The sequence below is a fragment of the Ovis canadensis genome, chromosome 4, assembly GCF_042477335.2.
Source record: "Ovis canadensis isolate MfBH-ARS-UI-01 breed Bighorn chromosome 4, ARS-UI_OviCan_v2, whole genome shotgun sequence".
In the NCBI taxonomy this organism is placed as follows: domain Eukaryota; kingdom Metazoa; phylum Chordata; class Mammalia; order Artiodactyla; family Bovidae; genus Ovis; species Ovis canadensis.
In genome coordinates, this window is record NC_091248.1 from 122,072,630 (window position 1) to 122,094,344 (window position 21,715).

The 21,715-nt window shown below is 40.8% G+C and overlaps 1 protein-coding gene across 1 annotated transcript; it reads left to right on the forward strand.

The window, feature by feature from the left end:
- Positions 1-280: 280 nt before the first annotated feature.
- On the forward strand, positions 281-1,213 carry LOC138439777 (olfactory receptor 2A2-like). The gene has a single exon (XM_069588872.1). It carries the CDS (start codon positions 281-283, stop codon positions 1,211-1,213), a length of 933 nt encoding a protein of 310 aa, XP_069444973.1.
- Positions 1,214-21,715: the final 20,502 nt, after the last annotated feature.

Here is a 21,715-nt window from a genome sequence, read left to right on the forward strand (position 1 = left end):
ACAAAGAAGATAAATGATAAGGCAAAATTTAAAAAAACAGTTTGGTAAAATCTATATAGTAGTATAGTTTATAGTCCCTGATACTTATCTGAAATTTTGGATTACTTCACATTAAAAAAAAAAAAAGGGCGAAGAAACTTAGAAAAATTAAAATCAGTAATGCAGGGACAAGTATACCAGCTTCTTCTTCATTCCCTTCTGATAAATAACTCCTGTTTTCATTGTTATCCAGCTGTGACCTTGCCATCACACTTCACTCCTTGACAGACTGTCTTTAGGAATGGAGGGCAATCAATCATGGATTGCAGAATTCATCCTGGTAGGATTCCAGCTCAGTGAAGACATGGAATTGGTCCTGTTTGGTATCTTCTCCCTGTTATATACCTTCAACCTGCTGGCAAATGGCATGATCTTGGGTCTCATCTGCCTCGACCCTAGACTGCACACCCCCATGTACTACTTCCTGTCTCATCTGGCCATCATTGACATATCCTATGCTTCTAGCAATTTGCCCAATTTGCTGGCAAATCTAGTGAAACACAAAAAAGACATCTCCTTTATCTTATGTACTTTGCAGATGATTTTTAATTTGACTTTTGCTTCAATAGAGTGTTTGATTTTGGTGGTAATGTCCTATGACAGGTTTGTGGCGATCTGCCACCCCCTACAGTACATGGTCATCATGAACTGGAGGGTGTGCACGTTCCTGGCCATTGCTTGCTGGGCGTGTGGATTTTCCCTGGCGATAGTACAAGTAAGTCTGTTTCTAAGGCTGCCCTTCTGTGGGCCCCAGAAGGTGAACCATTTCTTCTGTGAGATTCAATCTGTTCTCAAAGTGACCTGTGGTGACATCTGGATCAATGAAATGTTTCTCTTTGCTGAAGGTGTGTTTATTTTAGTTGGGCCCCTTTCCTTGATGTTGGTCTCCTACGTGCACATCCTCTGGGCAATCCTGAAGATCCAGTCAAAGGAGGGCCGCAAGAAAGCCTTCTCTACCTGCTCCTCCCACCTCTGTGTGGTTGGGTTCTACTTTGGCATAGCCATGATGGTGTACTTGGCCCCTGACAGTAGCCACCGAGAGGAACAGAAGAAAATCCTTTTCCTGTTTTACACTCTATTCAACCCATTGCTGAACCCTCTTGTCTACAGCGTACGGAATGCTCAAGTGAAGGCTGCCTTCCACAGAGTATTGCAGAAAAAGAGGACAGTGTGAGGGAGGGTCCAGTTTTGGTTCACTGCATTTTCCCCCAGTGAGATGTGATTGCTGGTATACAAAACTCAACAAAATTTCCCGAGAAGATGCATGATTTCATGATGACAATTACTCAAGAGGAACATCAACATGATGGCAGAGTAAGATCCCCTAAGCCATTGTTCCTCCATGGAGACCAGAATATACCAGCCATATTTCCTTTCTGAAAATAACAGAAGTCAGATAAGAGGTGTCAGCACCCCAGACAAACACAACGCCAAGAAGAGATACAGTAAGTGAAGAGTTTACACAAATTGATGACACTTTACCTCCTATAGCTACCTCCTGTATCTGCCACCATGTGTCCAGATCAGGAGAAAATTCCCAACTCCCATCTCTTCTTCAAGAGGGAAAAAGAAAACTGAACAATGTGGATATTTTGTAGCTTTTCGGAGAGTGGCCTGAAGGTTAGTTTTCTCACTTGTTTCAGAGCACTGATGCGAATGGCAATTTGGATTCCTTGTAGATACCAAGGGAAAGTTTCATGCAAAGATGGGCTCGATAAAGGACAGAAATGGTCTGGACCTAAGAGAAGCAGAAGATATTAAGAAGAGGTGGAAAGAATACATGGAAGAACTGTACAAAAAAGATCTTCAAGACCCACATAATCATGATGATGTGATCACTCATCTAGAGCCAGACATCTTGGAGTGTGAAGTCAAGTGGGCCTTAGAAAGCATCACTACAAACAAAGCTAGTGGAGGTGATGGAATTCCAGTTGAGCTATTTCAAATCCTGAAAGATGATGCTGTGAAAGTGCTGCACTCAATATGGCAGCCAATTTGGAAAACTCAGCAGTGGCCACAGGACTGGAAAAGGTCAGTTTTCATTCCAATCCCAAAGAAAGGCAATGCCAAAGAATGCTCAAACTACCACACAATTGCACTCATCTCACATGCTAGTAAAGTAATGCTCAAAATTCTCCAATACATGAATCGTGAACTCCCTGATGTTCAAGCTGGTTTCAGAAAAGGCAGAGGAACCAGAGATCAAATTGCCAACATCCCCTGGATTATGGAAAAAGCAAGAGAGTTCCAGAAAAACATCTATTTCTGCTTTATTGACTATGCCAAAGTCTTTGACTATGTGGATCACAAGAAACTGTGGAAAATTCTGAAAAAGATGGGAATACCAGACCACCTGACCTGCCTCTTGAGAAATCTGTATTCAGGTTAGGAAGCAATAGTTAGAACTGGACATGGAACAAAAGACTGGTTCCGAATAGGAAAAGGAGGACGTCAAGTCTGTATATTGTCACCCTGTTTATTTAACTTACATGCAGAGTACATCATGAGAAATGCTGGAGTAGAAGAAACACAAGCTGGAATCAAGATTGCCAGGAGAAATATCAATAACCTCACATATGCAGATGACACCATCCTTATGGCAGAAAGTGAAGAGGAGCTAAAAAGCCTCTTGATGAAAGTGAAAGAGGAGAGTGAAAAAGTTGGCTTAAAGCTCAACATTCAGAAAACGAAGATCATGGCATCTGGTCCCATCACTTCATGGGAAATAGATGGGGAAACAGTGAAAACAGTGTCAGACTCTATTTTTGGGGGCTCCAAAATCACTGCAGATGGTGACTGCAGCCATGAAATTAAAAGACGCTTACTCCTTGGAAGAAACGTTATGACCAACCTAGATAGTATATTCAAAAGCAGAGACATTACTTTGCTGACTAAGGTCCATCTAGTCAAGGCTATGGTTTTTCCTGTGGTCATGTATGGATGTGAGAGTTGGACTGTGAAGAAGGCTGAGCACCAAAGAATTGATGCATTTGAACTGTGGTGTTGGAGAAGACTCCTGAGGGTCCCTTGGACTGCCAGGAGATCCAACCAGTCCATTCTGAAGGAGATCAGCCCTGGGATTTCTTTGGAAGGAATGATGCTAAAGCTGAAGCTCCAGTACTTTGGCCACCTCATGGGAAGAGTTGACTCATTGGGAAAGACTCTGATGCTGGGAGAGATTGGGGGCAGGAGGAGAAGGGAATGACCCAGGATGAGATGGCTGGATGGCATGACGGACTCAATGGACGTGAGTCTAGGAAACTCTGGTATTAAGTGATGGACAGGGAGGCCTGGCATGCTGCGATTCATGGTGTCGCAAAGAGTCGGACATGACTGAGCGACTGAACCGAACTGAACTGTAGGGGCCACTGGGAAACATCGCAAGCATTCCAACTTTTTATAGATATATAGAGATTGTAGCATGTCAGACAAACACCAGGTAGAGCAAGTCTGTACAGGCTCCAGGAAAAAAAAAAAATAAAGGGCAAACCTCTTTAACTGAGAAAGTACATAAACCGATTCAGAGAAGCTGCATCCACAGTCAAGGCTAGGAGGTCCCCAGAATCTCTAGGAGAGCTTATTGCTGAAGACCTTCCCCTTCTCAAAGTCAGTCAATTGACTAGGAGAAGTAGCTGTTTTTCCAAACGCCCACATCTCAGCTACAGTTCATAAGATATATAGTGAAACAGGGAAATCATGGACCAATTAAAGGAGCAAACTAAATCTCAAGAAACTATCCCTAAGGAGATGTAGATATGAGTCACCTGGCGAAAATCCAGGATCATCATTTTAACGATATTGAATAATCTATAAAACATATAGACAAATAAAATGATACATGAACAAAATGAAAGTATCACAAAGAGATAAAAACTATAAGAAGAACCAAACATAAATTCTGGGACTGAGTTGAAAAATTGATTACAGGGGTTCAAGCGAGAAATTAGGAACTGGTTGGAGACTGATGAAAACAAGACACAGCATGCCAAAAATGTGTGGCTGCGAAAGCAGTACTGAGAAGGGAGCTTTCAGTAGCATGTCCTCATGCATTTATAAAGAGAGAAGATTGAAAACCAACACCCTCACTTTACATCTGAACCAGAAATAGAAGAAAAATCAACCCCAATATGGCAGAAATAAGAAAGTGATAAATACTGGAATGTAGATAAGCAAAATAGAGAATAGAAAACAGCCAACTGGTAGAAAAAGAAGTCAATGAAACTAAGAAATGGTATCCCGAGAAACTCAAAATATTGGCAAACCCTTATCTAAACTGAAAGAAAAAGAGATATATGTAGGATATTCAGATACCTAGAAACATGAAGTAGAATAATGGTTACAAGTGACTAGGAGACGAGAATAAGAAGTTATTTAATTGGTACAGAGTCTGTTTGAGGTGGGAAAGTTCTGGAGATGGATATTGATGATGGCGCCACAGTGTTATTGACAATGTCACTGAAGTGTACATTTAAAATTTTAGAAGACAAGTTCAAGACAGAAGAGTTGTAAGACCCTGAGTATATCTCGCATGAATATATCAAAGCTGAAACTACATATGAAAGAGCTCTCTCTCTTTGAGAACTAAAGTAGAACAAGTTTTGTACAACCGTGAATAGAAAAGAAATAACTCCACACCAAACATGTAGGAGGGAAAGAGAAACAATCTAGTTGGGACCCACACACCCATTGTGCATCCTAGAAGGGGAGGAGGTTATCCCAAGATGGGCATCCTCCCCAAGGAACAAGGAGTTCAAGCACCATATAGGGCACCCCAGCCCTGGGGCCCTGCACTAGCAAGACAAAAAGCTTTTGCTGGTTTTGAAACCTGTGAGGCTTATAACTGAGAGAGCCCAAGGGCTATTGAAAATCTAAATGTCCCTGTTTAAGGGAGTACACATGGACTTGCTTCCTCCCAGGTCCTGTGCAGAAACAGCAAGATGAAAAGTGCCTGGTGCTATGGCCAGCTTGCCAAGACCACTCCAGTGGGCCCCACCCCCAGTCTTCCTGGACTGTAGCTCTAGCCTCTCTGGCTCTGGCACATATCCCACTAAGGCAGTGGCCACCAATACCCCTGCCCCCAGGAGAAGCAGCAGCTCTCCTCAGGCTCCAGCCCCAGCCACTCCCTCTTTGGTCACACTCCCGGTCAAGGTAGTGGCCACGAGCACGGCCTGGGGGCTCTCATCAGGTAATGGCTCCAGTCTCTCTGGCTCCAGCTCTGCACCCACCAAAATGGTTACTTCAGTGTGATCCAGGAGAAGCCTCAGCCCACAACTAATCCTAGGTCTAGTCCCCAGCAGCAGCTCATGGCTCACTGAAGCAAGGCCTCACAGTGTGCCCTCAAAAGGGCCTCAGCCTACGTCAGACTCTAGCTCTAGCCCCACCCAGCCCTGGCTCCAATTCTGACCCCTACAAGTGGAGGCCCCAGCAGGCCCTGAAAAGAGCCTCAGCACAGACTTGTGCCAGTTCCAGATCTTGCCCAAAGGCACTGGGCACATGTAGACTACATAAGGAGTCTCCCACACAAGACATGCCTTTAAGACTAAAAAAAAAAAAGAATAAGAAATACAAATCAGAGCTGGAGAACACAATGCTGAAATAAAAAATACACTAGAAGGAATCAACAGCACATTAGTACATAGATTAGGTAATATAGATGCATAAGTGATCTGCAAGGTTAATTGCGAAATCACTCAACCAGAACAAAAACAAAGATAATTAAATCAGGATAGTTTAAGGGACCTGTGAAACAATAATAACTATACTAACATTTGCATTATAGGAGTCCCAGGTGAAGAGAGAAAGGGGTAAAAAATGTACTTGATGACATAATTGCTGAAACATTCCCTAACCTAAAGGAACTAGATATACAGGTCCAGGTAACACAAATACCCACCAAGACATATCAATATTAAAATAGCAAAATTTAAAGATAAAGAATTTCAAAGGCAACAAGAGAAAAACAAAGAGTCACATATAAAGGAACTTCCATAAGGCTATCAGTTGATTTTTCAGCAGAATATTTGCGGGCCAGAAGGGACTGGCATTATATAAAGTGCTGAATAAAAGCCCCTATGACCAAGGATACTCTACCCAGCAAGGTTAGCATTGATTTGAAGAAAAGAGTTTCCTAGGCAAACAAAAACTGAGTTCCTCACTACTGAACCAACCTTATAAGAAATGTTAAATGGCCCTCAAGTGAAAACTAAAGACCATAACAAGAAATAAGAAAATACGTGTATGAAAAATCTCCCTGATAGAGGTAAATTAAAGACAGTGTATCAACCACTCAAATAAGATAGTATAAAGCTTGAAAGACAAAAGTTATAAAATCAACTATAATTAAAATAATCAGTTAAGGGATGTGAAAACACATGTAAAATTTGATACCAAAAGACAAAACTTGTGGGAAAGGGAGTAAATATGTAGAGCCTTTAAAATGTTTAAACTTGAACAGCTATCAATATAAATATTGAAATATGTTTATATTGTATATAAACACATACATATATATGTAAAACTATACACATATATATAGAGAAGTGAAAATACCTTTAAAAAAATAACAGAAAATCAGTAACAAAATGGCAGTAGTTATATACTTCAAATGGGCTTCCCTGGTGGCTCAGCTGGTAAAGAATCCGCCTGCAATGTGGAAGACCTGGATTCGATATCTGGGTTGGGAAGATCCCCTAGAGAAGGGAATGGTTACCCACTCCAGTATTCTGGCCTGGAGAATGCCATGGACTCTTTAGTCTATGGGATCACAAAGAGTCAGACATGACTGTGTGACTTTCACTTTCATATATTCATCAATAATCACTTTAACTGTAAATGGACTAAATGCTCCAGTGAAAGGACATAGGATGGCTCAATGGGTTGAAAAGCAGAAAACAAGCCAGAGAGAGAGAGAGAGAGAGAGAGAGAGAGAGAGAGAGAGAGAGAGAGAGAGAGAGAGAAGAAAACCACCAACAGCAAAAAAAAAAAAAAAAAACGCAAAAAAACCCCACCAATCTATATGCCTCTTACAAGACATCTGGAACAGAACTAAACACACACAAGGAGTGAAAACAGAGAGATATCCTATCCTATGCAAATGGAAATGAAAAGAAAGCTGGGGTAGCAATACTCATATCAAACAAAATAGACTTTTGAAACATCTATAACAAAAGACATTAAATTAAGAAGACAAATTAAATGTTTTCTGACTACACAGTATTAAACTAGGAATAAATTATAAGAAGAACACTGGAAAAAATACAAATGTAAGGAGACTAGACAACATGCTACTAAAAAGGATGCTACCAAAGGATCAACTGGAAAGAAAAAAAAGAAATTTATAAAATACCTTCAAGATGAATGAAAAGAGAAACACAGCTTTTCAAAATATATGGAACACAGCAAAAGCAGTTAAAAAAAGAATACAGGGCTATGTCAAGAAACAAAAATCTCAAGCAATCTTAACTTTACAACTAAAGGAGTTAGAAAAAGAATGATAGATGTCCCTGGTGGCTCAGTTGTAAAGAATCCACCTGTAATGCAGCAGTGAAGAAAGTGAAAATGAAAGTTGCTCAATTGTGTCTGACTCATTGCAACCCCATGGACTGTACAGTCCGCGGAATTCACCAGGCAAGAATACTAGACTGGCTAGTCTTTCCCTTCTCCAGGCGATCTTCCAAACCCAGGGATTGAACCTAGGTCTCCCCCATTGCAGGAGGATTCTTTACCAGCTGAGCCACAAGGGAAGCCTTGTGCTTCTGCTTTATTGACTATACCAAAGCCTTTGACTACACCAAAGCCTTTGACTGGGTGGATCACAATAAACTGCAAGGATGCACCACAAGCTGGAATCAAGATGGCCAAGAGAAATATCCATAATCTCGAGTATGCAGATGCCACCACCACTGTGACAGAAAGTGAAGAACTAAAGAGCTTCTTGATGAATGTGAAAGAGGAGAGTGAAAAGTTGGCTTAAAACTCAACATTCAGAAAACGAAGATCATGGCATCCGGTCCCATCACTTCATGGCAAAAAATGAGGAAACAATGGAAACAGTGAGAGACTTCATTTCAAGGGCTCCAAAATCACTACAGATGGGGACTGCAGCCATGAAATTAAAAGACGCTTACTCCTTGTCAGAAAAGCCATAACCAACCTAGATAGCATATTAAAAAGCAGAGACATTCCTTTTCCAAGAAAGCCCATCTACTCAAAGCTATGGTTGTTCCAGTGGTCATGTATGGATGTGAGAGTTGGGCTATAAAGAAAGCTGAGCACCGAATAACTGATGCTTTTGACTGTGGTGTTGGAGAAGACTCTTGAGAGTCCCTTGGACTGCAAGGAGACCCAACGAGTGCATTCTAAAGGAAATCAGTCCTGAATATTCTCTGGAAGGACTGATGCTGAAGCTGGAGCTCCAATACTTTGGCCACCTCATGTGAGGACACTCAGTCATTGGAAAAGACCCTGATGCTGGGAAAGATTGAAGGTGGGAGGAGAAGGGGACGACAGAGGATGAGATGGTTGGATGGCATCACTGACTCGATGGACGTGAGTTTAAGTAAGCTCCAGGAGTTCGTGATTGACAGGGAAGCCTGGCGAGCTGCAGTCCATAGGGTCGCAAAAAGTGGGACAGGACTGAGCAACTGAACTGAATGCAGGAGTCGCTGGTTCGATCCCTAGGTTGAGAAGATCCCCTGGAAAAGGAAATGGCAACTCACTCCAGTATTCTTGCCAGTAGAATTCCATGAACAGAGAAGCATGACTGTCCATGAGGTCGCAAAGGTGTTGGACACAACTTCGCAACTAAACAGCAAAATTCTTCAAAGTTAGTGGAAGGAAATAATAAAGACCAGAGTGGAAATTAATGACATGGTGACCAAATAAATGAATAAATAAAAGAGATCAATGAAATTAAAAGCTGGTTCTTTGAAAACATAAACTCAATAGACCTTTAGACAGATTCATCATGAAAAAAAGAAAGAGGGCTTAAATGAATAAAATCAGAAATTAAAGAGAAGTTTCAGCTGATATCACTAAAAAGCAAATAACTATAAGGGGATACTATAAACCGTTATTCACCAACAAAGTGGGTGAACTAGAAGAATTGAAAATTGCTAGAAATAGATAGCTTTCCAAGCCTAAATCTGGAAGAAAAAGGATGCCTTCACAGGTCATTATTAGTAAATAATGATGTTAAATGAGTAATAAAATCTCCCAACAAACAGAAGTCTGGGACCAAAGGGCTTTACAGACAAATTCTACCAAATATTTAAAGAAGAGTTAATACCTATGCTTCTCCAGCTATTCCAAAAAATTGGAAAGTAGGAAACTTTTCAAATTTCAAAAACTTGAAAAGGGCTTCCTCAATAGCTCAGTTGATAAAGAATCCACCTGCAGTGCAGGAAACCCCAGTTTGATTCCTGGGTTGGGAAGATCTCCTGGAGAAGGGATAGGCAACCCACTCCAGTATTCTTGGGCTTCCCTTGTCACTCAGCTGGTAAAGAATCTGCCTACAATGTGGGAGGCCTGGATCCAACCCCTGGGTTCAGAAGATCCCCCAGAGAAGGGAAAAGCTACCCACTCCAGTATTCTGACCTGGAGAATTCCATGGAGTCACAACGAGTCAGACATGACTGAGCGACTTTCACTTAATACCCATCCTTCTCCAGCTATTCCCAAAAATTGAAAAGGAGGAAACACTTTCTAATTCATTCTACCAGGTCAGCAATATCCTGATACCAACTGCATATAAAAACATTTCAAAAAAATAAAATAAAAATTACAAACCATTATCCATGATTAATTTAGAAGAAAAATCCTCAATTAAATGTTAGCAAGCTGAATTCAATAATACATAAAAAATCATACACCATGATCAAGTGAGATTTATTTCAGAGATGCAAGGAGGGTGCAGTATCTACAAATATGTCAACATGAGACACCACATTAACAAATGAGGTGTCATTTTGTTAATGACATGAGATAACATGGTCATCTCAATAGATGCAAAAAAGCACATAACAAAATTCAACAGTCGCCAGTCTATGTCTGACGCAGGATGCAGCACGCTTGGGGCTGGTGCATGGGGATGACCCAGAAAGATGTTATGGGGAGGGAGGTGGGAGGGGGGGTTCATGTTTGGGAATGCATGTAAGAATTAAAGATTTTAAAATTTTAAAAATAAAAAAACTAAAATTAAAAATAAATAAATAAATAAATAAAAATAAAAATAAATAAATAAATAAATACTAATCCCCCCCCCAAAAAAAATTCAACATCCAATCATGATAAAAACTCTAAGAAAGATTGATATAGAAAGAATATACCTCAACAAAATAGAGGCCATTTATAACAAATGCCTGGTGAACATCACACTCAATTGTGAAAAGCTGAAATCTTCTCTAAGATCAGGAACAAGACAAAAATGCCCACTCTCACCATGTCTGTTTAACATAGTACTGGAAGACTTATGCTCCACAATTGAAAAAGGTATAAAATGCATCTACATTGGAAAGAAGTAAAACTGTTGCTGTTTGAGATGATGTGATAATATATACAACTCTGAATACTCCACCAAAAAAATATTAGAAACAATAAATGAATTTAATAAAGCTTCAGGATAAAAAATTAATGCACACTAATTTGTTAAATCTCTGTACTCTAATAATGAGCTATCAGAAATAGAAATCAAGAAAAAATCCCATTTACAATCACATCAAAAAGAATAAAATGCTTAGGAATAAATTTAACCAGGAAGGGGAAAGATTTATACTCCAAAAACTATGAACATTAATGAAAGAAACTCAAGATGATAGAAATAAATTGAAAGATACCCCATGTTCATGGATTAGAAGATTTAATATTATTAAAATGTTCATATTAACCAAAGCAGTCTACAGATGCAATGTAATTCTTCAAATAACATGGTATTTTTCATGGAACAAGAACAAATCATTCAAAATTAGTATGGAACCACAAATAATCATCAAAGAGTCAAACCAGCCTTCAGAAAGAAAAGCAAAACTGGAGATAATCACGTTTCCTGTCTTCAGATTATACTACAAAGTTATGACAATCAAAACAGTATGGTACTGGCACAAAAACACAGATCAATGGAGCAGAATAGAGAACCCAAATATAAATCTGCACACATATGGCCAGTTTATGACCAAAGAAGCAATAATATAAAATAAAGAATATCGATCTCTTCAATAAGTAGTATTGGACTACTTTCTCATACCATATGCAAAAATAAATTCAACATGCTTTAAAGACTTATATGTAAAACCAGAAACTGTAAAAGTCATAGAAGAAAATGTAGGCAGTAAGCATTTTGAAATAAGTCTTAATATTATTTTTTGAATCTGTCTCCTCAGGCAAATAAAGCAAAAGTAAAAATAGACAATTGGGACCCAATCACAATAAAGAACTTTTATAGAGCAAAGTAAAGCATCACCAACTGAAGAGCGGTTTATTGAATGGGAAGAAATATTTGGCAAACAACATTTCAGATAAAAGGTTGATATCCAAAACATATAAAGAAGATATATATATCATATATATATACATATATATCAAAGAACATATATCACACAACTCAATATAAAAAATAAACAATACAATTAAAATATGAGCAGAGGACCTCAATTATAGTTTTTTTCCAAAGAAATCATACTGATGACCAACAGACATATAAAAAGATACTCCACATCACTAATCATCAGGAAAATGCAAAACAAAACCACAGTGGGGTATCACCTCACAACTGTCAGAGTGACTGTCATCAAAAAGATAAAAATGACAGGTGTTAGTGAGGATCTGAAGAAAAGGGAACCCTGGTGCAGTGTTTGTGGGAATGTAAATTAGTGCAGGCACCATGGTAAACAGTATGGAGTTTCTTCACAAAATTAAAAATAGAACTACCATGCAGTTCAGCAGTTCCACTGCTGGATAGTTACCCAAAGAAAAGGAAAATATTAATTCAAAAAAATACACGCACCCAAATGTTCATAGCAGCATAGTAGATACAATAGATATGAGATGAAAACAATGCTCATTGACAGATGAACAGATAAAGAAGATAAACTGTGTATATGTACAATGGAATATTTCTCAGGATTAGAAAATGAAATTTTGCCATTTGCAGCAATGTGAATAGAACCTAGAGATTATTATGATTAGTGAATAAGTCATAGAAAGACATCTTACATGACACCTTAGATGTCACTTCCATCTAAAAAAAAAAAAAAATGAAGCAAATGTGTAGAACGAAACAGAAGCAGACTCACAGACACAGGCTTCGAGTAGAACCAGGTGTAAGGCAGGGCTTTCCTTCTGCTTGGCCACTGTCATCACCCTGTCAGGGACAAGGTCAAGTTCCACACTGCTGGCACAGAAGCCCTGGGGGAGCTGATTCAATTCACTTTGGGTGTGTGCTCTTCCTGTACCCAACAACTCCTTGCCCCAGAAGGGAGCAGTACTGGAGCAAGAGGGGCTGGCGGGGGTATTGCACGAGGGTCCTGACATAGGCCATTACAGTCTGATCACCATCAGAAATCCAAATTGTCTCTGATGGATGACCCGTGCAATCGTCCTTGGTCTTGGCAACACTCACTTTGGTGCTGGAGTGTTTGCTTGGCTCAGGCTGGGCCACACACCTCTCTGGTCTCAGGAACCAGTCAGATCACTCATTTGGTTTTAACATATCCTTTCTGCCCTGCTTCAGGAGCAAGCAAGTGTTCCCCACAAGCAGAGTTCAGGCATTCTCTGGGCCATCAAACACCCAAGGGGGCCTGTCTTCACTTTGTCAGACCCCAGAGCCCAATATGTGGTTCTAATAGCTCACTCACAAGGGAGGGTCTCCACTAAAGTAATTTACCATTTTATCTGAGTTCCCTCCCAAATGTGTAGGTCCTGGTATTGCTTCTCTGACCTTCCTGTCTGATTCTGTATGGATCTTCCTTGCAGCGTTGGTTGTACTGGAGTCTTTCTGCTAATCTCTAGTTAGTTTTTACTGAGAGTTGTTCCACATTAAGATGTATTTTTGATGTGTTTGTGGGAGGAGGTAAGTTCTCTGTCCTCTTACTCTACCATCTTGCTTTGAGTTCTAATAGACTCTAGTGCACTTTTCAATTCAGTTCAGTCACTCAGTCATGTCCAACTCCTTGCAACACCATGAGTCAAAGCACACCATGCCTCCCTGTCCATCACCAACTCCCAGAGATCACTCAGACTCATGTATATTGAGTCAGTGACACCATCTAGCCATCTCATCCTCTGTCATCCCCTTCTCCACATGCCCCCAATCCCTCCCAGCATCAGAGTCTTTTCCAATGAGTCAACTCTTCTCATGAGGTGGCCAAAGTACTGGAGTTTCAGCTTTAGTATCATTCCTTCCAAAGAAATCCCAGGGCTAATCTCCTTCAGAATGGACTGGTTGGATCTCCTTGCAGTCCAAGGGACCCTCAAGAGTCTTCTCCAACACGACAGTTCAAAAGCATCAATTCGTCAGTGCTCAGCTTTCTTCACAGCCCATCTCTCGCAACCATACATGACCGCTGGAAAAACCATAGCCTTGACTAGACGGATCTTAGTCGGCAAAGTAATGTCTCTGCTTTTGAATATGCTGTCTAGGTTGGTCATAACGTTTCTTCCAAGGAGTAAGCAACTTTTAATTTCATGGCTGCAGTCACCATCTGCAGTGATTTTGGAGCCCGAAAAAATAAAATCTGACACTTTTTCCACTACTTCCCCATCTATTTCCCATGATGTGATGGGACCAAATGCCATGATTTTAGATTTCTGAATGTTGAGCTTTAAGCTAACTTTTTCACTCTCCTCTTTCACTTTCATCAAGAGGCTTTTTAGTTCCTCTTCACTCTCTGCCATAAGGGTGGTGTCATCTGCATATATGAGGTTATTGATATTTCTCCTGGCAATCTTGATTCCAGCTTGTGCTTCTTCCAGCCCAGCGTTTCTCATGATGTACTCTGCATAGAAGTTAAATAAGCAGGGTGACAATATACAGCCTTGACATATTCCTTTTCCTATTAGGAACCAGTCTGTTGTTCCATGTCCAGTTCTAACTGTTTCTTCCTGACCTGTATATAGGTTTCTCAACAGGCAGGTCAGGTAGTCTGATATTCCCATCTCTTCCAGAATTTTCCACAATTTATTGTGATCCACACAGTCAAAGGCTTTGGCATAGTCAATAAAGCAGAAATAGATGTTTTTCTGAAACTCTTTGCTTTTTCCATGATCCAGCGGATGTTGGCAATTTGATCTCTGGTTCCTCTGCCTTTTCTAAAACCAGCTTGAACATCAGGAAGTTCACGGTTTATGTATTGCTGAAACCTGGCTTGGAGAATTTTGAGCATTACTTTACTAGCATGTGAGATTAGTGTAATTGTGCGGTAGTTTGAGCATTCTTTGGCATTGCCTTTCTTTGGGATTGGAATGAAAACTGACCTTTTCCAGTCCTGTGGCCACTGCTGAGTTTTCCAGATTTCCTGACATATTGAGTGCAGCACTTTCACAGCATCATTTTCAGGATTTGAATAGCTCTACTGGAATTCCATCACCTTGACTAACTTTGTTTGTAGTGATGCTTTCTAAGGACCACTTGACTTCACATTCCAGGATGTCTGGCTCTGGTGAGTGATCACACCATCATGATTATCTTGGTCGTGAAGATCTTTTTTGTACAGTTCTGTGTATTCTTGCCATCTCTTCTTAATATCTTCTGCTTCTGTTAGGTCCATATTTCTGTCCTTTATTGAGCCCATCTTTGCATGAAATGTTCCCTTGGTATCTCTAATTTTCTTGAAGAGATCTCTAGTCTTTCCCATTCTGTTGCTTTCCTCTATTTCTTTGCATTGATCGCTAAGGAAGGCTTTCTTATCTCTTCTTGCTATTCTTTGGAATTCTGCATGCAGATGCTTATGTCTTTCTTTTTCTCCTTTGCTTCTCTTCTTTTCACAGCAATTTGTAAGGCCTCCCCAGACAGCCATTTCTTTTCCATGGGGATGGTCTTGATCCCTGTCTCCTGTACAGTGTCATGAACCTCAGTCCATAGTTCATCATGTACTCTATCTATCAGATCTAGTCCCTTAAATCTATTTCTCACATCCACTGTATAGTCATAAGGGATTTGATTTAGGTCATACCTGAATGGTCTAGTGGTTTTCCCTACTTTCTTCAATTTGAGTCTCAATTTGGCAATGAGTTCATGATCTGAGCCACAGTCAGCTCCTGGTCTTGTTTTTGCTGACTGTACAGAGCTTCTCCATCTTTGGCTGCAAAGAATATAATCAATCTGATTTCGGTGTTGACCATCTGGTGATGTCCATGTGTAGAGTCTTCTCTGTGTTGTTGGAAGAGGGTGTTTGCTATGACCAGTGCATTTTCTTGACAAAACTCTATTAGTCTTTGCTCTGCTTCATTCCACATTCCAAGGCCAAATTTGCCTGTTACTCCAGGTGTTTCTTGATTTCCTACTTTTGCATTCCAGTCCCCTATAATGAAAAGGACATCTTTTTTGGGTGTGTGTTCTAAAAGGTCTTATAGGTCTTCATAAAATTGTTCAATTTCAGCTTCTTCAGCATTGCTGTTTGGGGCATAGACTTGGATTACTGTGATATTGAATGGTTTGCCTTGGAAACGAACAGAGATCATTTTGTCATTTTCCAGATTGCATCCAAGTACTGCATTTCAGACTCTTTTGTTGACCATGATGGTTACTCCATTTCTTCTGAGGGATTCCTGCCTGCAGTAGTAGATATAATGGTCATCTGAGTTAAATTCATCCATTCCAGACTATTTTAGTTCACTGATTCCTAGAATGTCGATGTTCACTCTTGCCATGTCTTGTTTGACCACTTCCAATTTGCCTTGTCATGGACCTGACATTCCAGATTTCTATGGAATATTGCTTTTTACAGCATCGGATCTTGCTTCTATCACCAGTCTCCTCCACAACTGGGTATTGTTTTTGTTTTGGCTCCTTCCCTTCATTCTTTCTGGAGTTATTTCTCCACTGATCTCCAGTAACATATTGGACCTGGGGAGTTGCACCTACTGACCTGGGGAGTTCCTCTTTCAGTATCCTATCATTTTGCCTTTTCATACTGTTCATGGGGTTCTCAAGGCAAGAATACTGAAGTGGCTTGCCATTCCCTTCTCCAGTAGACCGCATTCTGTCAGACCTCTCTACCATGACCCACCCATCTTGGGTTGCCCCACAGGCATGGCTTGGTTTCATTGAGTTAGACAAGGCTGTGGTGCTAGTGTGATTAGATTGACTAGTTTTCTGTGGTTATGGTTTCAGCGTGTCTGTCTTCTGATGCCCTCTTGCAACACCTACCATCTTACTTGGGTTTCTCTTACCATGGACGTGACGTATCTGTTCATGTTTGCTCCAGCAAAGTGCAGCCTCTGCTCCTTACCTTGGATGAGAGGTATCTCCTCAATGCCGCCCTCCTGACCTTAGGGTGGAGTAGCTCCTCTAGCCCTCCTGTGCCCACAGAGCCACTGCTCCTTGGACACGGGGTTGCACTTTTAGGTTTATAGAAAATTTGAGTCCTGAACTCAGAGTTCTGTATATTCCCTCTTTTCCTCCCGTTTCTTATATTGTTAATATCTTGCAATGTGTGTGTTGTGTTTGTTTAAACTGATGAGTCAATATTGATACATTATTAACAAAATTTCATAGTTAGAGTTCACTCTTTGGGTTATATATTCCATCAGTTTTGACAAAGGTATCATGTATATAGCTTTATTACATATAAAGGTGGACCTATATCCACCGTTATAACACCATACCAAATAGTTTCACAGCCCTACAGATCTGCTGTGTCTCAACAGTGCACCCCACTTTCTCTCCCCAAAATCTCTGACAACTACTAATCTTTTAAATATCTCCATCAGTTCTGGCACTCAGTTGTGTCTGACTCTTTGTGACCCGGTAGACTGCAGCAAACCAGGCTTCCCTGTCCATCACCAACTCCCACAGTTGACTCAAACTCATGTGCATTGAGTCAGTGATGCCATCCAACCATCGCATCCTCTGTCATCCCCTTCTCCTCCTGCCTTCAATCTTTCCCAGCATCAGGGTGTTTTCCAATGACTCAGTTCTTTGCATCAGGTGGCCAATGTATTGGAATTTCAGCTTCAACATCGGTCCTTCCAATGAATATTCAGGACTGATTTCCTTTAGGATAGATTGGTTTGATCTCCTTGCAGTCCAGGGGACTCTCAAGAGTCTTCTCCAACACCACAATTCAAAACCATCAGTTCTTTGGCACTCAGCTTTATTTATAGTCCAACTCTCACGTCCATACATGACCACTGGAAAAACCACAGCTTTGACTAGATGGACCTTTGTTGACAACGTAATGTCTCTGCTTTTCAATTTGCTGTCTAGATCGATCATAACTTTCCTTCCAAGGAGCAAATGTCTTTCAATTTCATGGCGGCAGTCACCATCTGCAGTGATTTGGAGCCCCCCTAAATAAAGTTTCTCACAGTTTCCATTGTTTCCCCATCTGTTAGCCATATCTCCATAGTTTTACCTTTTCTGGAAGTCATATACTTGAAATCATCCAATGTATATAGCATTTTCAATTTGACTTCTCTATGGTTTTTCCAGTAGTCGTGTATGGATGTGAGAGTTGGACTGTGAAGAAGGCTGAGCACCGAATAATTGATACTTTTGAACTGTGGTGTTGGAGAAAACTCTTGAGAGTCCCTTGGACTGCAAGGAGATCCAACCAGTCCATTCTGAAGGAGATCAACCCTGGGATTTCTTTGGAAGGAATGATGCTAAAGCTGAATCTCCATTACTTTGGCCACCTCTGTGGAGAGTTGACTCATTGGAAAAGACTGATGCTGGGAGGTATTGGGGGCAGGAGGAGAAGGGGATGACAGAGGATGAGATGCCTGGATGGCATCACGGACTCGATGGACGTGAATCTGAGTGAACTTTGGGAGGAGGTGATAGACAGGAAGGCCTGTCGTGCTGCAATTCATGGGGTCCCAAAGAGATGGACACGACTGAGCAACTGAACTGAACTGAACTGACACAGCAATATTCATTTAAGGTTTCTCCATATTTGGGGGACTTAATAGGCCATTTCTTTATATCACTGAATAATATCACTGATAAAATAATATTGTATTGGTGTACAGTTTGTTTATCCATTCACATTTTGAAGGAGATCATTTTTACTCCCAAGTTTTAATAATTGTGAATAATGTTGCTATAAACATTTGTTTGCAGGGTTTGTGTGGACATGTTTTCACCTCCTTTCAATGAAGGAAAACCATGTAGGGTGATTGGTAGTTCAGAGAGTAAGAGTATGTTTAGTATTTAAGAAACTATTAAACTGCCTTCCAAACTGACTCTACTAGGTTGCAGTGACTGAAAATGAATTCCCTTAGCAATGGATAAAGATTCCTGTTGGTCCACATCCTAAACAGTGTTTGATGTTGTCCATGTTTGGATTTTGGTAATAAGGAGTTCATGATCTGAGCCACAGTCAGCTCCTGGTCTTGTTTTTGTTGCCTGTATAGAGCTTCTACATCTTTCGCTGCAAAGAATATAATCAATCTGATTTTGGTGTTGACCATCTAGTGATGTCCATGTGTAGAGTCTTCTCTTGTGTTGTTGGAAGAGGGTGTTTGCTATGACCATGCATTTTCTTGGCAAAACTCTATTAGTCTTTGCCCTGCTTCATTCCATATACCAAGGCCAAATTTGTCTGTTACTCCAGGTGTTTCTTGACTTCCTACTTTTGCATTCCAGTCCCCTATAATGAAAAGGACACCGTTCTTGGGTATGTGTTCTAAAAGGTCTTGTAGGTCTTCATAGAATCATTGAACTTCAGCTTCTTCAGCATTACTGGTTGGGGCATAGACTTGAATTAATGTGATATTGAATGGTTTGCCTTGGAAACAAACAGAGATCATTCTGTCGTTTTTGAGATTACATCCAAGTACTGCATTTCAGATTCTTTTGTTGACCATGATGGCTACTTCATTTCTTCTGAGGGATTCCTGCCTGCAGTAGTAGATATAATGGTCATTTGAGTTAAATTCACCCATTCCAGTCCATTTTAGTTCGCTGATTCCCAGAATGTCGACGTTCACTCTTGCCATCTTCTATTTGACCAGTCCAATTTGCCTTGATTCATGGACCTGACACTCCAGGTTCCTATGCAATATTGCTCTTTACAGCATCGGATCTTGCTTCTATCACCAGTCACATCCACAGCTGGGTACTGTTTTTGCTTTGGCTCCATCCCTTCATTCTTTCTGGAGTTATTTCTCCACTGATCTCCAGTAGCACATTGGGCACCTACTGACCTGGGGAGTCCCTCTTTCAGTGTCCTACCATTTTGCCTTTTCACACTGTTCATGAGGTTCTCAAGGCAAGAATACTGAAGTGGTTTGCCATTCCCTTCTCCAGTGAACCACATGGAGAAGCTCTATACAGTCAACAAAAACAAGACCAGGAGCTGACTGTGGCTCAGATCATCAACTCCTTATTACCAAATTAAGACTTAAATTGAAGAAAGCAGGGAAAACTGTTAGACCATTCTGGTATGACCTCAATGAAATCCCTTATGATTATACAGTGGAAGTGAGAAATAGATTTGAGGGCCTAGATCTGATAGATAGAGTGCCTGATGAACTATGGAATGAGGTTCATGACATTGTACAGGAGACAGGGATCAAGACCATCCCCATGGAAAAGAAATGCAAAAAAGCAAAATGGCTGTCTGGGGAAGCCTTACAAATAGCTGTGAAAAGAAGAGAAGCGAAAAGCCAAGGAGAAAAGAAAAGATATAAGCATCTGAATGCAGAGTTCCAAAGAATAGCAAGAAGAGATAAGAAAGCCTTCCTTAGCGATCAGTGCAAAGAAATAGAGGAAAGCAACAGAATGGGAAAGACTAGAGATCTCGTCAAGAAAATTAGAGATACCAAGGGAACATTTCATGCAAAGATGGGCTCGATAAAGGACAGAAATGATATGGACCTAACAGAAGCAGAAGATATTAAGAAGAGGTGGCAAGATACACAGAAGAACTGTCCAAAGAAGATCTTCATGACTTGGATAATCATGATGGTGTGATCACTCACCAGAGCCAGACATCCTGGAATGTGAAGTCAAGTGGGCCTTAGAAAGCATCACTATGAACAAAGTTAGTCAAGGTGATGGAATTCCAGTAGAGCTATTCAAATCCTGAAAGATGATGCTGTGAAAGTGCTGCACTCAATCTGTCAGGAAATCTGGAAAACTCAGCAGTGGCCACAGGACTGGAAAAGGTCAGTTTTCATTCCAATCCCAAAGAAAGGCAATCCTAAAGAATGCTCAAACTGCCACACAATTTCACTCATCTCACATGCTAGTAAAGTAATTCTCAAAATTCTCCAAGCCAGGCTTCAGCAATACGTGAACCATGAACTTCTGATGTTCAAGCTGGTTTTAGAAAAGGCAGAGGAACCAGAGATCAAATTGCCAACATCCACTGGATCATTGAAAAAGCAAGAGAGTTCCATAAAAACATCTATTTCTGCTTTATTGACTATGCCAAAGCCTTTGACTGTGTGGATCACAATAAACTGTGGAAAATTCCGAAAGACATGAGAATACCAGACCACCTAATCTGCCTCTTGAGATATCTGTATGCAGGCCAGGAAGCAACAGTTAGAACTGGATGTGGAACAACAGACTGGTTCCAAATAGGAAAAGGAGGATGTCAAGGCTGTATATTGTCACCCTGCTATTTAACTTATATGCAGAGTGAAAGTGAAGTCACTCAGTTGTGTCCAACTCTTTGCAACGCCATGGACTGTAGCCTACCAAGCTCCTCCCTCCATGGGATTCTCCAGGCAAGAGTACTGGAGTACATCATGAGAAACGCTGGACTGGAAGAAACACAACCTGGAATCAAGATTGCCAGGAGAAATATCAATAACCTCAGATATGCATATGACACCACCCTTATGGCAGAGAGTGAAGAGGAACTAAAAAGCCTCTTGATGAAAGTGAAAGAGGAGAGTGAAAAAGTTAGCTTAAAGCTCAACATTCAGAAAACGAAGATCATGGCATCTGGTCCCATCACTTCATAGGAAATAGATGGGGAAACAGTGGAAACAGTGTCAAACTTTACTTTTGGGGGCTCCAAAATCACTGCAGATGGTGACTGCAGCCATGAAATTAAAAGACGCTTACTCCTTGGAAGAAAAGTTATGACCAACCAAGATAGTATATTCAAAAGCAGAGACATTACTTTGCCAACCAAGGTCCGTCTAGTCAAGGCTATGGTTTTTCCTGTGGTCATGTATGGATGTGAGAGTTGGACTGTGAAGAAGGCTGAGCACCGAAGAACTGATGCTTTTGAACTGTGGTGTTGGAGAAGACTCTTGAGAGTCCCTTGGACTGCAAGGAGATCCAACCAGTCCATTCTGAAGGAGATCAGCCCTGGGATTTCTTTGGAAGGAATGATGCTAAAGCTGAAGCTCCAGCACTTTGGCCACCTCATGAGAAGAGTTGACTCATTGGAAAAGACTTTGATGCTGGCAGGGATTGGGGGCAGGAGAAGAAGGGGACGACCAAGGATGAGATGGCTGGATGGCATCACGGACTCAATGGACGCGAGTCTGAGTGAACTCCGGG